Consider the following 16,405-nt stretch of genomic DNA (forward strand, 5'->3'; position numbering starts at 1 on the left):
AGAGGACAGTGACAGCATGACGCCTTCCTTCCAGCCCCTCCCCCAGTGCCCGTGCCCCCCACCGCCTGCCCCCCAGACACCATCTCTGCCTGGGCCTCCGCACCACGACACACGACCCCCAGAGCTGGGACATTATGGTGGGTCACACCAAAATGAGCGGCACGGGGATAGGGCACTGGGTGGGGTGGGGGGTGGTCTGTAGCGAGTCCCTGGGTTGGGGGGCAGAGGGCCTGGGGGGTTCCTGGCCTGGGGAGGTTTGGGGGCTCCATACCCCGGGGAATCCGAGTCTCCCCAGCCTTGGGGAGCTCCGGGTGCTCTGGGGGTCCCTGCCCCCCACTCACCCTCCACGTCGATGTTGAAGTTGCACAAGTCGCTCTTCTCCTTGCTGGCCACCTCGCAGCGATAGTCACCACGGTCCCCGATCACCACCTTGCTGATGTGCAGCTCGAAGGTGTGCACCTGGGGGGCACATGGGGTCAGAGGCGGCTCCCCCTCCCCCGCTGCCCCCCCGCTCTGGCGGAGGGAGGAGACGGCTAGGGCTGCCAGCTTTCCACCAGGGCAACACTGAACGGCCCAGCTCCGCCCCTTCCCAGAGGCCACGCCCCATCCACTCCATCCCCCCCCCAGCAACCCTGCTCCTGCAGGCACCTCCCCTGCAGCTCCCATTGGTCGGAACTTGCAGCCAATGGGAGCTGCGGCGCTCCCCTGGAGGCCCACGTGCCTGGAGCCGCACGGAGCCGGGCTTAGCCCTGGAGCCGCCAGAGTCCCATTTGCTCCCAGCGCTCGGCCCAGACCTGATGGCCTGGCAGCCCAGGGGGCAGCGGAGCTGGGGGGAGCCCGGGGCTGGGGGAGGGGAGAGGGGGACCCCGGGGCTGGGGGAGGGGAGAGGGGGAGCCGAGAGGGGGCCCCACCTTCTTCTCCTTGTCGTAGCTCTCCTTGAACTGGAAGCGCTGGCCGCTCTTGATGCCGAGCTCCAGCCATTTGCCCTTGAACCACTTGACGCTCGGCTTCCCCACGAGCTGCCCTCCGTCCACCTGCACCTCCACCGCCACCTCCTTGCCTGGGGGCGCCGCGCCGTGAGCCCGGGACCCCGCCGCGGCGCCCCCCCGCCGCCCCTCCCCCCACACCGCGGCCTCTCCCCTCCCCCCACACCGCGGCCCCTCCCCTCCCCCCACACCACGGCCCCTCCCCTCCCCTGCCGTTGCCCCTCCCCTCTCCCCACACCGCAGCCCTTCCCCTTCCCCCACACCGCAGCCCCTCACCTCGCCAGCTGCAGCACCTCCCCCCCAGCCGCTGCCCCTCTCCACCGCAGCCCCTCCCCCCGGCACCGCAGACTCTCACCTCCCCCACCACTGCACCTCCCCTCCCCCACTGCAGCCCCCCCCCCACTGAAGCCCCTCACCTCGCTTGCTGCCCCACCCCCGCCGCAGCACCCTCCCCTTCCCCCCAGCCACAGCCCCACCCTGACCTGGAGGGTGCAGTCCCCCCCCCCGCGACCACAGTGAGGCCCCCAGAACTCCCTGCCCCCCAGAGCCCCCCACCCCCGTTTTCCCCCAAGCCAGGCCCCAGTGAGAGCCCAGCGGCCCCCGGCCCTACCGCACTCCACCAGGATGTGGCCCGGCTTCTGCAGGAACAGGCTCTGGGGCTCGGCCGGCTTGTCCTGGGGCTGGGCATCTGCAAGGAACCGGCGGGGTCAGGCCAGGGATCCTGGGGCTGCGTCCCAGGGGCCCCATGGGCTGGGGTGTAGCGGGGGAGGGGGAGGAGGAGGGGAGGGGGTGTAGCGGGGGCAGGGATGGGATGTAGAGGGGGAGGGGCTGTAGCGGGGGAGGGGGAAGGGATGTCCTGGCTCAGACACACTCACCCTCTGGATGCTCCGCTGGGGCTTCTGAAAAGAACCAGGATTTGAGTCAGCCAGAAACTGAGTCACCAGCCCCCCAGTTTCCCCCCCGCCTCCATCCCAGCCCTTCCCCCCCAGCGCTGGGCTGGGCCGGGCCCGGGGAGGGAAGGGAGGAAGCCGGCGATACTCTTAGCGAGCGCCTGACCCCGGAGCGCGCCGGCTGGGCGTGTAGGGAGAGACGGGGGGGCAGCCCCATGCGCAGTGACCCGAGGACGGGTCCCAGGGCTCCTTGCGCCACAAGGCGCCCTAAGAACGGGGCGGGGAGTGTCCTGTTGCCCCCCCACTCCTCAGTACCCCTCCTAGTCCATCCCCAGCTCTGACCTTTGGGAGCTTCTACAGCATCTTTCTTCTCCTCTTTCTTCTTCTCCTCTTTCTTCTTCTCCTTCTTTTCAGCTGCTGGCGGCGGAGACATGAACAGAGAATGTGAAATGGGGACCCAGCCCTCCTGACCAAAGGAAATGCAAAAGCAGCAAGGGACCATTACAAAAAAACATACAGGAAGGACAGGAAATTGGCAGTGAATGTAGCCACCAGTATACAAACGTAGGAGGCTGATAAGGGAAGCTAAAGGAAACAAGAGCTTGCCAATAGGGGTAAAGCCGGCAAGGAGCTATTTGTAAAACAGCGCTGTGTTCACAGCATGGTGTGCGCACACACACAATACACACACATTAAAAAAAGGAGTATTCTTGCTGGAAGGTTGTAACAAGCCACGGCTGAAAGTTGCAGCCTCTGGAGCGTAGCCGATGGTTTTCTTTGCCACGTATTGTGGGACGTTAGGATGGATTCGCTTGTCCTGCGCGGTACGATCCCAGCGTGTTACGCAGCGTCCAGGTGTAGGGAGCTACACGTGGAAGGTGCATCAGCCGTTCGAGGGAGACACGTATTTCAAAAGGCAATGGGAGAACCCAACAAAACCCGGCCTGGCGCTCAGAATCGGTCACCCGACTGGCCGCCTGTCTGTGGCGCTGACAGGCGCGGCCACGGAGCTCGGAGCTGGATACCCTCGGGCGTCCGTCGCGCTCTTGGAACTTTGAAAACGACCAATGAGAAAACAGCGAACCCTTGGGAGGCAGTGGGGCGTTTTGAGGAGGTGACGGTGCATTGGGGACCCCCCGATCCTGCACCCCCGTAGCAGCCAGAACAGACTCCACCGGCCAGTAGAACGGGGGGTTATTGCTCCTCCAGGACACAGCGCAGACGGGACGTGGCTACAGGAGTCCGGGCCAGGCAGCCTCAGACCCCTTGGGGTTGGGGATCCATCGCCCCCCAGTCCTCAGCTCAGTCTGTTCCCTTCCTGTTTCCCAGCCAGCCACCGCCTCCCTCCCAGCCCTGCCCCCAGCCAGGTGCCCGTCCCCGCCTCCCTCCTTTGGCTGCCCCCCGGGGAGAGCTGTGCTACCCGCCCAGGCTGGGCCCAGGAGCGGGGGGATCAGTGGGAATCCCACCTCCCAGCGCAGGGAACCCGGGTCACAGCGCAGACTGGCTCCCCTGTGCCGTAGTGGGGGGCTAAGGGGGGCTGCAGGCAGGGGGGCGCTCAGGGCCCGGGTGTTACTGGTTAATGCCACAAGGGGGAGGGAGTTTGTGGCTGCGGAGACCAGCCCAGAACCGGCGCCCGGGGCCCTGGTGACCTGGCAGACCCTGCTCAGAGGACACGGCCGGGTCCGGCCAGACAGACAAGGGGCGGCAGAGGGGACCCAGGCGAGCGGCCCAGCTGGTCCCAGCGAGGGGAGAACATCGGGGGGAGGGAGGAGGGGCCCAGGCCACCCCGTTACCAGGGGAGAGACACTGGCCGGGGAGGGGCTGTTGGGGGGATTGGGGGCTCGGCGGGGAGACGGGGGGAGAGACACTGGCCGGGGAGGGGCTGTTGGGGGGATTGGGGGCTCGGCGGGGAGACGGGGGGAGAGACACTGGCCGGGGAGGGGCTGTTGGGGGGATTGGGGGCTCGGCGGGGAGATGGGGGGAGAGACACTGGCCGGGGAGGGGCTGTTGGGGGGATTGGGGGCTCGGCGGGGAGATGGGGGGAGAGACACTGGCCGGGGAGGGGCTGTTGGGGGGATTGGGGGCTCGGCGGGGAGACGGGGGGAGAGACACTGGCTGGGGAGGGGCTGTTGGGGGATTGGGGGCTCGGCGGGGAGACGGGGGGAGAGACACTGGCCGGGGAGGGGCTGTTGGGGGGATTGGGGGCTCGGCGGGGAGACGGGGGGAGAGACACTGGCTGGGGAGGGGCTGTTGGGGGGATTGGGGGCTCGGCGGGGAGACGGGGGGAGAGACACTGGCCGGGGAGGGGCTGTTGGGGGGATTGGGGGCTCGGCGGGGAGACGGGGGCTGTTCTTGGGGGGCAGAGCAGAGCAGGCAGGGCTCAGCTGGCTGCAGGGGGACTGAGGTGCGGGGGAGGGGCCAGGCCGGAGGGATCCTTGGGGGGTTCAGGGCTCAGGAAAGCCCCCTGGTTGGTGCCGGCGAAGCATCGCGCTGCGCTGGCCCCGTGCTCCCCCTCTCTGCATGCACCCCCCAGGGGCCGAGTGCTCCCTACCCGCCCAACCCCCCCAACCTCCACACCCCCTAACTAGCTGGGCAGCCCCCTCCATCCCACACCCACAGGGACCCCCCTCCCTGCGGGGCGGCCGGCTGCCTGAGGTGCGAAGGAGGCTGCCCGGGTGCTAATCAGGCCTGCCCAGGCTGTAATTCCCGGCTATGTGGGGCCAGGAGGCCCGGCCCCCCCCCCCCCCCCCCCCGCTGACTCCGGCATTCCAGCTGCTCCTGATCCAGCGGGGCCTTCGACTCCCTCCCTGCCCCCTAATATAGCCCGGCCACCCCCCGACCGCCTGGCCCAGCTGTCACGCCTGGGAGCCAGCCCAGACGGGCTGCCACTCACGGCTCCAGAGACGCGGGCACCAGGCCCTGGGCCCAGACCCTGCCTGGCTGCCCCCATCCCCGGCGGCCTGCCCCCCTGCGCCAGAGGGGTCACAGTGCAGCCGGGTCCCCAGGTACCCAGCCCCCCGCCCCACCCCAGAGGGGCCGCAGTGCAGCCGGGTCCCCAGGTACCCAGCCCCCCGCCCCACCCCAGAGGGGCCGCAGTGCAGCCAGGTCCCCAGGTACCCAGCCCCCCGCCTCACCCCAGAGGGGCCGCAGTGCAGCCAGGTCCCCAGGTACCCAGCCCCCCGCCTCACCCCAGAGGGGTCGCAGTGCAGCCGGGTCCCCAGGTACCCAGCCCCCCGCCCCACCCCAGAGGGGTCGCAGTGCAGCCGGGTCCCCAGGTACCCAGCCCCCCGCCCCACCCCAGAGGGGCCACAGTGCAGCCGGGTCCCCATGTACCCAGCCCCCCGCCCCACCCCAGAGGGGCCGCAGTGCAGCCGGGTCCCCAGGTACCCAGCCCCCCGCCCCACCCCAGAGGGGTCACAGTGCAGCCGGGTCCCCAGGTACCCAGCCCCCCGCCCCACCCCAGAGGGGTCACAGTGCAGCCGGGTCCCCAGGTACCCAGCCCCCCGCCCCACCCCAGAGGGGCCGCAGTGCAGCCAGGTCCCCAGGTACCCCCAGGGATGGACCACGGCGGCTGGAGCCTCGCCCTGTATCCGTCCATCCTGCCGTGTGGTTTCTCACCAGAGCCGAGTGACGAAGTGGGGTTTGGGGTCACTCTGCTTTGTTCTAGGGCCTGTGATTTCGACTGTCCTGTAGTAACCCTGTGTGTGTGCCTCAGTTTCCCTGGGCCCAGCATCCCATCCCTTGCCCCCCCCTCCCAGCCTGGGTTCAATTCCCAGCACCGCAGGGTCCCTGAACCTGGGGGGGAGGGGTGTCCATGCAGCACCCAGCATGCGGGGGGCCCGATCCTGGTCAGAAGGTCAGATCCTGGCCGGGGGGGAGGCAGGGAGATTTGATTTACTAGCACCCGGCACCCCCCCAAGAGTCTGGTTTTTCCTGGCCCCGTCTCACATTGCAGCTGGGGGGCCTGTGCCCTAGTAGGGGCAGGGAGCGAGACGCGCTGCACGGGGGGGGGGGGGGGGTTATAATTAGCGGCTGGCTCGGGACCCTGCCCGTACTGGAGCAGTAACCAGACCCCTGCTCGCAGGAAAAGCCCCTGGTCTCAGCACTTCGGAAAGCCACCGTCTCAGCTTACCCCCCCCCCGAATATCCCCCCATTGCCTGGGTGGGGGGCCCAGAGAGCCTCCCCTCCCCCAGGGCCTGGGCCACACAGCCCCAGCCCCACACCTGGCTCACCCAGCGTGCCAGGAAAGGTACCCGCAGCCCCGTGCAACCCTGCACGCACGGAGTGCATGGCCCCGTGCGCATGGACACACACACGGAGTGCATGGCCCCGTGCGCATGGACAGCATGGAGTGCATGGCCCTGTGTGCACGGACACACACACGGAGTGCATGGCCCCGTGCGCATGGACACACACACGGAGTGCATGGCCCTGTGTGCACGGACACACACACGGAGTGCATGGCCCCGTGCGCATGGACAGCATGGAGTGCATGGCCCCGTGCGCATGGACACACACACGGAGTGCATGGCCCTGTGTGCACGGACACACACATGAAGTGCCTGGCCCTGTGTGCACAGACACGCATGGCCCCGTGTGCACGGACACGCATGGCACACACGGCCCCATGTGCACGGACACACAAACTCGGAGCACACAGCCCCGTGAGCACGGGCACACACCTCCACACCACTATTCACACCTGCCAGCTGCATGGCTACACCCCCAGACCTCACGGGTGCGGACCACACAGCATCTGTCCACACCTCATGCCATGTTCCAGCCACAGTGCAGGGCACAAGCAACCCAGCCGGACCCCCCCCACACACCAGCTGTTCTGTACAGTCCCCCCCCCCGACTCCCCAACATACACAGTTGCTGAGCTGAGCCCACCCCAACATTCTGCCCTGGGGGGCCTTGGCCCCCATCCCCTCTGGGCACCGCCTGCCCCCCAGCAGCTCCAGGCACACAGCCCCAGCCGGGCACTTCGGGGGGGGGCACCGTGCGTGCAGGAATTCATACGGCAGCCCCCCCGCTCCCAAAGGCGCCCACCCGCTGGGAGAGGTTGGGGCTGGAGCAGCCAGGAGCCCTTCCTCCACCCTGCCCCCAGCTCCCGCATGGCACCCCTCCTCCTGGCTGCACCCCCCAATCCACAGTGCCAGGCCGAGACAGGCAACCCCACTGAAGGCCGATACCCCAGGGGGGAACCCCCCCTCCCCCGTGCAGAGCTCTGGGCCTTTGCCCAGCGGCGGGGGGCTGTGTGTGTCGGGGTACTCCAGGGCCCTGGCACCAGGCTGCAAAGGGGGGTCCCCAAGAACATGCCAGCGCACAGAGCCCGGCCAGCCACCTGTGTGCCTGCAGGAGCCAACCGGGGGTGCTGGGCTACAAGCGGTAGGGGCCAGGGTCCCCCCCCGTGTGTGGAGGCAGGAAGAGGGGCCCATGTCCCCCCGGCTGTGAGGGGGCCCCGGGCACTTACCGGCTGGCTTTGGCTCAGGCATGGTGTGTGTGCGGCCTGGCAGTGCTGTCTCCCCGGGGAGCGCCCGGCCGGGGCCTTTAAAGCACAAGGGGGGGCCCTCTGGGATGGGGGGGGCTCCAAGGAGCTGTCACCTGACCCCAGGCCCTGGGCCAAATTCCTGAGCCCTGCCATCAACTGCTTTAAATCCCAGGCTCGGCCTTGGGACAGACAGCCGGGTGGGGGGGGGGGAACAGCTCACGCCACGGCTCCGGGGGGGTCCCCCGATTCCCCCCCACAACCATGCCGGGGGGCGGGGGCCTGTCCCCTCCAGGGGGCGCCAGCTCCCACCGGCCCCAGGGCCTGGCTGGCTGAGGGGGCAGGCGCCTGGCCCCACGTTGCAGGACCTGGGGGCGCCCCCCGGCGCTGAAGCTCTGAAACCCGAGCCGAGCGCCGCGTCCCTTCATCCGTCAGCCTGGTAATACCAAGGCACCTCGGCCATCTGCTGCCTAATCCCTGGCGGGCGGGGGGCCAGGACCCACCGCGTGCCGCCGGGCGCGGGAGGGGTGTCCCCGTGGGCCCAGGGGTTCGGGGAGCCCCGGCGGGGGGGCGTTACCCTACAGGCTGCAGCGCCCCCCGGGACCCACAGGAGATGGGGGGTACAAGCCAATTCCCCCGGGGGGGGAGACAGAGCCCGGAGGGTCCCGGCTGCCCAGGACCGAAATGGGGCGGGAGGCCGGGGGGGGGCACACTGCAGCCATCCCCTCCCCCAGCCAAACAGGGGACCCCGGAGTCCTGGCTCTCGGCCCCGCCCCCGCTCTGGCCCGCCGAGTGATTGGTCGGGGTAACTCCATGGCTAGTTTGACCAGCGTTTATTACCAAGGCGCTTTACACAGACGCCACCACTTCCCAAAGAGCCGACTTCCGACACGCGCCCTGGTGCACCCCAGATACGCCCCCCGCCTCTCTGTCCGCACCCCCGGGGCCGGACGACCCGCAGAGAGACCAGGAAATGGGCCCTGGCCGGAGGGGGGAGAGAACCCAGGAGTCCTGGCCCCCACCCCTCCCCTCCTGCTCTAACCATTGGTCCCCACTCTCCTCCCAGAGCCGGGGAGAGAACCCAGGAGTCCTGGCCCCCACCCCCTCCCCTCCTGCTCTAACCATTGGTCCCCACTCTCCTCCCAGAGCTGGGGAGAGAACCCAGGAGTCCTGGCCCCCACCCCCTCCCCTCCTGCTCTAACCATTGGTCCCCACTCTCCTCCCAGAGCCAGGGAGAGAACCCAGGAGTCCTGGCCCCCACCCCCTCCCCTCCTGCTCTAACCATTGGTCCCCACTCTCCTCCCAGAGCCAGGGAGAGAACCCAGGAGTCCTGGCCTCCACCCCCTCCCCTCTCCGCTCTAACCATTGGTCCCCACTCTCCTCCCAGAGCCGGGGAGAGAACCCAGGAGTCCTGGCCCCCACCCCCTCCCCTCCCGCTCTAACCATTGGTCCCCACTCTCCTCCCAGAGCCGGGGAGAGAACCCAGGAGTCCTGGCCCCCACCCCCTCCCCCCCACTCTAACCATTGGTCCCCACTCTCCTCCCAGAGCTGGGGAGAGAACCCAGGAGTCCTGGCCCCCACCCCCTCCCCTCCCGCTCTAACCACTGGTCCCCACTCTCCTCCCAGAGCTGGGGAAGGAACGCCGGCGTCCTGGCCCCCAGCCCTGCCTCCCTGCGCTCTAACCACTAGCTGCCGCTCCCCTCCACGAGCCTGCCGGAGGTGGAACCCAGGTGCCCTGGCCGAGAGCTCCGTGGAGGCGTGGGGGGGGGGTCCGTTTCCAGCACCCCCCCCGGGCAGCTCCATGCACTGTCCAGTCCTGCCGCCGGGGCGGGGCCCTAGGAGGGGGCGCGGTGCGCCGGGCGGCCCCAGCAGGGCCTGGCCGAAACTGGTAGGTGAGTTTCTTCTTGACCTTGCGGATCTCGCCCGTCTTGCCGTAGTTGCGCAGGGCCCGGGCCATCTTCTGGTAGGTCATGGCCTTGCGGTTGCCCTTCTGCTGCCACCCAGCGGTGCGCCAGCAGCTCCTTGTGCTTGGAGGAGAACTGGAAGACGCCGGCCTCGCGCTCCACCCACCAGACGCACTCCCTCATGGCGCCGCGCTGCAGCAGGTCCAGCAGGAACTGGTAGAGGCGCAGCTTCCGCCGGGAGCCTGCAGGGGGCCACAGGGGTCACGGGGGCTGGGGGGCGGGGCCGTGGCTGGGGGCGAGGCCGTACCTATGGCCAGGAGGGGCGGGGCCATGGCTGGGGGGCGAGGCCGTACCTATGGCCAGGAGGGGCGGGGCCGTGGCTGGGGGCGAGGCCGTACCTATGGCCAGGAGGGGCGGGGCCATGGCTGGGGGCGAGGCCGTACCTATGGCCAGGAGTGGCGGGGCCATGCCCGTGGGCTGGGGCTGGGCTGTACCTATGGCCAGGAGGGGCGGGGCCATGGCTGGGGGCGAGGCCGTACCTATGGCCAGGAGTGGCGGGGCCATGCCCGTGGGCTGGGGGCTGGGCTGTACCTATGGCCAGGAGGGGCGGGGCCATGGCTGGGGGCGAGGCCGTACCTATGGCCAGGAGGGGCAGGGCCATGGCTGGGGGTGAGGCCGTACCTATGGCCAGGAGGGGCCGGGGCCATGGCTGGGGGCGAGGCCGTACCTATGGCCAGGAGGGGCGGGGCCATGGCTGGGGGTGAGGCCGTACCTATGGCCAGGAGGGGCGGGGCCATGCCCAGTGGGCTGGGGGCGGGGCTGTACCTATGGCCAGGAGGGGCGGGGCCATGGCTGGGGGCAGGGCCGTACCTATGGCCAGGAGGGGCGGGGCCATGCCCGTGGGCTGGGGGCGGGGCTGTACCTATGGCCAGGAGGGGCGGGGCCATGGCTGGGGGCGAGGCCGTACCCATGGCCAGGAGGGGCGGGGCCATGGCTGGGGGCAGGGCCGTACCTATGGCCAGGAGGGGCGGGGGCCATGGCTGGGGGCGAGGCCGTACCTATGGCCAGGAGGGGCGGGGCCATGGCTGGGGGCTGGGCTGTACCTATGGCCAGGAGGGGCGGGGCCGTGGCTGGGGGCGGGGCTGTACCTATGGCCAGGAGGGGCGGGGCCATGCCCGTGAGGCTGCGGGCTGGGCTGTACCTATGGCCAGGAGGGGCGGGGCCATGCCCGTGGGCTGGGGGCGGGGCTATACTATGGCCAGGAGGGGCGGGGCTGTGGCTGGGGGCGGGGCCGTACCTACGGCCAGGAGGGGCGGGGCTGTACCTATGGCCAGGAGGGGCGGGGCTGTGGCTGGGGGCGGGGCCGTACCTACGGCCAGGAGGGGTGGGGCTGTACCTATGGCCAGGAGGGGCGGGGCCGTGGCTGGGGGCGGGGCCGTACCTACGGCCAGGAGGGGCAGGGCCATGCCCGTGGGCTGGGGGCGGGGCTGTACCTATGGCCAGGAGGGGCAGGGCCGTGGCTGCGGGCTGGTGCCGTACCTATGGCCAGGAGGGGCGGGGCCATGCCCGTGGGCTGGGGGCGGGGCTGTACCTATGGCCAGGAGGGGCAGGGCTGTGGCCGTGGGCTGGGCTGTACCTATGGCCAGGAGGGGCGGTGCCATGGCCGTGGGCTGGGCTGTACCTATGGCCAGGAGGGGCGGGGCTGTGGCCGCGAGCTGGGGGCGGGGCCGTGGCCGCGGGGCGAGGGAGGGGGGCACGATGGAGGGGAGGGGCCAGAGCCACATGGACCAGCCAGGAGGGATGGGCACAGATGGGGGATGGGGCCGTGGGGATCGCGTTCGCTCTGCTTGCTGGTTGTGTTGCGTGTGAGTTCCACTGTCCTGCACTGGCCCCGGGGACGTGCCTCAGTTTCCCTGGGGGCAGGGAGGTTCAATGGGGACGCTCAGCGAGGGAGGCTGCCCCAGTCCCCAGCAGCTCCACAAAGGCCGGGTCCCTGCCGCCTCAGACCCTCCTGCTCCCCTCTGGCTGGGGATGGGGCGCAGGGCCGGGGACTCCCCCACCCCTTGGTGACACGGGGCCCCGCCTGGCTGGCACCTACCCGCCTCGTAGCCGGGCGAGCCCTCTGCCGAGAGATTCTCCTCCGAGTCGCTGTCGGACACCTCCAGGGCCGGGCTCTCCAGGGAGAACTCATCCTCAGAGCCGGGGGGGCTGGCCAGGGTGCTGGGCGGGGGGCAGGCCCATAGGGGGCACAGGGCTGTGGGAAGAAGACGGCAGAGAAGGGTTAATCGGGGCCACCCAGGGGACTGTGCCTGGGGCAGCCAACAGACCCCCCCCATCGCAGCCCCCTGCCACTTCAGGGAAGCCCCCTCGCATAGGGCCCACATGTCTGTCACCCAGAGGTTGCCAGCCCCTTCCCCCGCTCTAACCACTAGCCCCCGCTTCCCTCTCAGAGCCAGGGGGAGAACCCAGGCATCTGGGCCCCCCCCTGCTCTAACCACTAGCCCCCGCTCCCCTCCCTGCGCCAGGCTCCCAGCCCCCGGCAGTGACTCTCACCTGGGCGCTGTAGGCCTCTGGCAGGACGTGGCCGGGCAGCGGCGCCCCCTCCAGGGCGTAGATGGCATCCAGCGGGTACAGGCCCTGCGCGTAGGAGACCTGCACGTTCTGCAGAGGGGCCAGCTGCCCCGAATCGAAGGCCTCGTAGCTGAGGTCATGGAGCTCACAGCCAGTTCACACCCGGATCTGCACAGCGAGAGAACCCAGGAGTCCTGGCGCAGCTCTGGCCACCGGGCCCCGCTCCCCCTCCCCCGAGCTGGGGGGAGAACTCAGGCACCCTGGCGCCCAGGCCCGCTCTAACCACTGGCCCCTACTCCCCCACCCAGAGCGAGAACCCAGGAGTCCTGGCTCCCGCCCCCCCCCCTTTGCTCTAACCACTGGCCCCCACTCCCCCACCCAGAGCGAGAACCCAGGAGTCCTGGCTCACGCCCCCCCCCTTTGCTCTAACCACTGGCCCCTACTCCCCCACCCAGAGCGAGGACCCAGGAGTCCTGGCTCCCAGCCCCCCCCCCCTTTGCTCTAACCACTGGCCCCTACTCCCCCACCCAGAGCGAGAACCCAGGAGTCCTGGCTCCCGGCCCCCCTCCCCTTTGCTCTAACCACTGGCCCCCACTCCCCTCCCAGGCCGGGGGGAGCGCCCAGGCGTCCGGCGGGGGCGGGGCAGGAAGCCGGAGAAAGGCTCTTTGTGTCCCTCGGGCCTGCGGGGCTGGAAATAGGCAAATCCCGGAGGCATTTGCATGCGGCGGCCCCGCCCCTGCCCGGGGAGGGAGGGGGAGCCGTGATGTCACGGGGGAATCCCTGAGGCCCCGCCCCCCCCGCCAGGGGGCGCTGTGACGCGACGGGGGGACCCAAAGCCCCCTCCCCCAGGGGGAGCAGACCGGAGGGGCGGGGGGCGGGGGTCTCACCTGGGGGGCCCTCGCTGTCAATCACGAAGGGAGGGAAACTCGGGCTCTGTTTGCAGGAATCCAGGTCGTACAAGCTGCCGTCGGGGAACTGGGGGGGGGGGGGCACAGGATGAGCGCAGCCAGCCCCCCGGAGCACAGCCCCCCCCAGCCAGCCGCCCCGGAGCACAGCCCCCCCCAGCCAGCCCCCCCAGAGCACAGCCCCCCCCCCGCCAGCCAGCCCCCCCGGAGCACAGCCCCCCCCCAGACAGCCCCCCCGGAGCACAGCCCCCCGCCCCTCCCAGAGCCCGGGAGAGAACCCAGGAGTCCCGGCTCCCAGCCCCTGCTCTAACCACTAGCCCCCACTCCCCTCCCGGGGCTGAGACAACCCAGGAGTCCGGGCTTCCAGCCCCTGCTCTAACCACTAGCCCCCACTCCCCTCCCACAGCCCGGGAGAGAACCCCGGAGTCCCGGGGCCCAGCGCACCCACCACCCTGGAACCCCAGCCCAGGCAGAAGCCAGGAGGCCGGTGGGAGGCCAGTCACCAGACACGGAGGGGATGGGGTGGGGGGTGTCTGGGTTTTATGTAAATGTGGGATGGGGGGGAGCAGGAGGGACAGACAGACATGGGGGGCCAGACACAGCCGGCTTACCGGGCAGCCATAGTGGGACCCGTCGAACCTGTAGGCACAGGGGGGAGTCAGGGGATAATTGGGGGAGCCCTGCCCCCCACTACAGCTGGAAACAGCCCCCACCCACCCAGGGGACAGAGCAGCAGACAGCGGAGGGGCCTGGGGGGGTGGCTGGCAGGTGGAGCCCCCCACATGCAAATGACTCGCCTCTGTTCCACTTTCCCCAGAGGGGAAATATTCAAATCCCCCCACCAGAATTTGCATGGAGGGAGAGAGAAAGTGAAGGGGGGGGACCTGGCCCTGTGCTGGGGTGGGGGTGGGGTTTTGGTGCCTGGAACAGGCGCCCCTGAAACTTCTGCAAAGCCCCCCCCCCCCGTCTGTCCAACTGGCCCCCGGACCCCTGCCCCACACTTGGGAGTCCAGCCGCAGGGCAGCGTGCGATGACCCGTCTCTGGGGTCAGGACACGGGGGGCTGTGGCCAGTCTCTCCGCCCTCCAGGTGGGAGCTGGTCCCCCTAGAGGGGACAGGCCTGCGCCCCATTCCCACCAGTCTGTGCCCTGGGGTCTGATGGGGACCTGCCCCTGCCCCCCAGTGCCTCCGAGAGGGGACAGGCCCCCACCCCCCAGGTGGAAGCTGGTGCCCCCTAGAGGGGACAGGCCCCTGCCCCACTGTCTGCCCCACTGAACCAGCCAGTCTCTGCCCCAGGGCAGGGAGAAGCACCCCCCAATGCCCCCCCACTTACGGTGCAGATTCGAGCGTGAGCATCCTGGGGCAGCGGGGGGACCGGTGCAGAGCTGGGGGGCCAGGGCGGCTCTGCTCCGACCAGTGGCCACGGCAGGGTTTTATACGGCAGGGGGGGGGGGCGGGGGGGTGAGCTCACAGCAGAAATCCCCCGGGGGGGCGGGGCCGAGTGTTGCACAATTAAACACTTGTGCCAGGAAAGAGGCATACACGGACCAACGTGCGGGGGGGGGTGGGGGGGGGGGGGAGAAGAGAAGAGGGAGAAATCCCCCCCCCCCATGGGACGGGATGGGGACAAGAGCCAGAGGGGTGGCCCCGTTTCCCCAGCTGAGGTCTCATGGCTCCGGTCCCACAGACACCCCACCCCCCCCGCCCTCAGGCAGGCAGCAGCTCACGAGAGACGCCCCCCCCCCCCCGATTCCTGCCCGGCCCAGGAGGGACGAGGAAACCAGCCAGGGAGGGCAGCCCGGTCACACTGCCCCCCAAGACTGGCCCTGCACCCCTGTAAAGCACACCCCCCTCCAGCTGAAGCCCAGCTCCGGGGTCGGGGAGGAGGGACGGGTGGTGGGAGGACACCAGGATGTGGGCTTCACCCCCACTTCCTGTCCTAAACTGCTTGCAACTGCCCCTTCCCCCCCCTTCCCCTCACTCCCCCAGTGGCCATGTCCTGACACCAGCGCCAGCCCCTCCCCAGAGGTGGCCGCATCTCCCTGGCTGTGTGAAGGGCTTGCGAAAGGGCCGTTATCAGCCACCCCCAGCAGCGGCATCTGGCATGGGGGGGGAGGGGGGGGGCCGGTGGTGCTGGGGGGATGGGAAGAGCCCTGGCTGGGGGGACAAGCAGCCCCCACGTGTGCAGCGGCACTAGGGCTGGAGGGGTGCTGGGGGGCAGGCTGGGTTCCCCTCTCCCTGGGGGGTTTCATGAGACGGGGGCTCAGGACCAGGCCAGGGAGAGAACCCAGGAGTCCTGCCCCCCGCTCTAACTGCTAGGCCCCACCACCACAGGCCTGGGGCCCCAGGAACCGGCCAAGAATTTCCCAGCATTGAAAATTAGAATCTTTATTCCTCAGAGAAAATACAAAAATTACAGACACCCCCCCCCCCCAGCACCTCCCTTGGCAAGGGAGGGGCCCAGCCCCCGGTCCTGCCCCCTGCCAGCGGGGGGGCCCTGGTCACCAGGTGGGGGGCCCAAAACCGCGCCACCAGCCGCTCCTGGTCGTCCAGGTCCTTCTGCACCTTTTTGCGCATGTAGAAGATGGGGCAGTCTCGGCTGTGGGGCGAGAGGAGCGGGGTCAGTGGGGGGGAGGTCCCAGCTGGTGGGGAGGGGGCAGGGAGGGAGCCCCGCAGATTTTGGGGGCCCCGGAGCAGAGCTGAGCCCCGCCCTGGCAGCCGCAGTGGCAGGTGCTGGATTTATGGGCTGTAAAGGCGCCAGCCTGGGCACTGAGTGGCCCCGGGGCCCGGCCCCCCCCCGTGGGAGCCAGCTGTTTGCGCAGCCCGATAAGGGGCTGTAAACGCCCGGGGGGGGGGGGGGGCCGGGGCATAAAACCATATTTCAGCCCCGGCTCCCGTGGGAACCGGCTCTGAGGGCGTGGCTGCCTGCCCCCTCCCCCGCCCGTCCAGCCCCCCACCTGGTGCACAGCACGTCCTCGTGCAAGCTGCCCTGACAGCGCTGACACTGGGTCCAGAGACGCGAGAACTTCTCCTCCAGCGCCGAGAGATGGGAGATCTGGGGGAGGAGGGGGGTTAGGACCACGTCTCCCCCCACGCAGCCCCCCCACCCTGCCGCCTTCACCCCACGCCCACCAGGGGACCCAGCCCCCTGCTCTAACCACTAGTCCCCCCCCCGGCCATTTACCCTCGCTCTGGTGAGACCCCCGCACCCCCACAACTCACCTCCTTCTGGTACAGCTCCGACTGGTGCGCCACACAGAACTGACACACTGCGCCTGCGGGGGGAGACATCAGCGGGGCCCCGGGGCAGGGGCAGGATTCCCCAGGGGCCGGGGGCTCGAGGCCGGACCCCCAGGGGCGCCCGGGACGGGGGCTCGGGGCCGGACCCCCAGGGGCGCCCGGGACAGGGGGCTGGGGGCCGGACCCCCAGGGGCGCCCGGGACAGGGGGCTCGGGGCCGGACCCCCAGGGGCGCCCGGGACAGGGGGCCGGACCCCCAGGGGCGCCCGGGACAGGGGGCTCGGGGCCAGAGGCCAGATCCCTGCAGCGGGACCCGGGGGCAGCTGAATTTGCAGAACCTGCATGGGGCTTTTCTCGGGTTACAACACCCTGGAGACACCCCCCCCCCCCCCTCGCGGACTCTTGCGCCACCCATTGGC

General features: G+C 70.0%; 2 protein-coding genes and 1 long non-coding RNA gene across 5 annotated transcripts in view; all 3 read right to left on the bottom strand.

Annotated features, from left to right (window-relative positions):
- MYBPC2 (myosin binding protein C2) overlaps positions 1-7,502 on the bottom strand; it is a 28,808-nt gene extending 21,306 nt beyond the window's left edge. The window contains exons 1-6 of one of the 3 annotated variants that reach the window (XM_075914972.1): positions 7,354-7,502; positions 2,219-2,293; positions 1,862-1,885; positions 1,597-1,674; positions 912-1,060; positions 342-459 (exon numbers count right to left, since the gene is read on the bottom strand). In XM_075914972.1, coding sequence (XP_075771087.1) covers positions 342-459; positions 912-1,060; positions 1,597-1,674; positions 1,862-1,885; positions 2,219-2,293; positions 7,354-7,375 — 466 coding nt within the window. In that variant the 5' untranslated portion in view covers positions 7,376-7,502. The remainder of the gene's footprint in view (positions 1-341; positions 460-911; positions 1,061-1,596; positions 1,675-1,861; positions 1,886-2,218; positions 2,294-7,353) is intronic. The other 2 variants (XM_075914973.1, XM_075914974.1) reach the window with 2 other exon arrangements.
- A 1,406-nt stretch (positions 7,503-8,908) lies between these two features.
- On the bottom strand, positions 8,909-14,311 carry SPIB (Spi-B transcription factor). Its single transcript, XM_075914975.1, is given in 8 exon segments — positions 8,909-9,367; positions 9,369-9,514; positions 11,371-11,485; positions 11,488-11,526; positions 11,826-11,990; positions 11,992-12,011; positions 12,731-12,818; positions 14,081-14,311. Coding segments are annotated over 8 exon segments (1,101 nt in total). The 5' UTR covers positions 14,288-14,311; the 3' UTR covers positions 8,909-9,046.
- An 808-nt stretch (positions 14,312-15,119) lies between these two features.
- On the bottom strand, positions 15,120-16,372 carry LOC142823710 (uncharacterized). The gene is made up of 3 exons (XR_012898869.1): positions 15,970-16,372; positions 15,705-15,802; positions 15,120-15,346 (listed from the first exon to the last, which is right to left on the bottom strand). It is a non-coding gene; the product is annotated as an uncharacterized LOC142823710 (long non-coding RNA).
- Positions 16,373-16,405: the final 33 nt, after the last annotated feature.

Source organism: Pelodiscus sinensis, unplaced genomic scaffold (assembly GCF_049634645.1).
Source record: "Pelodiscus sinensis isolate JC-2024 unplaced genomic scaffold, ASM4963464v1 ctg59, whole genome shotgun sequence".
NCBI classification, from domain to species: Eukaryota; Metazoa; Chordata; order Testudines; family Trionychidae; genus Pelodiscus; species Pelodiscus sinensis.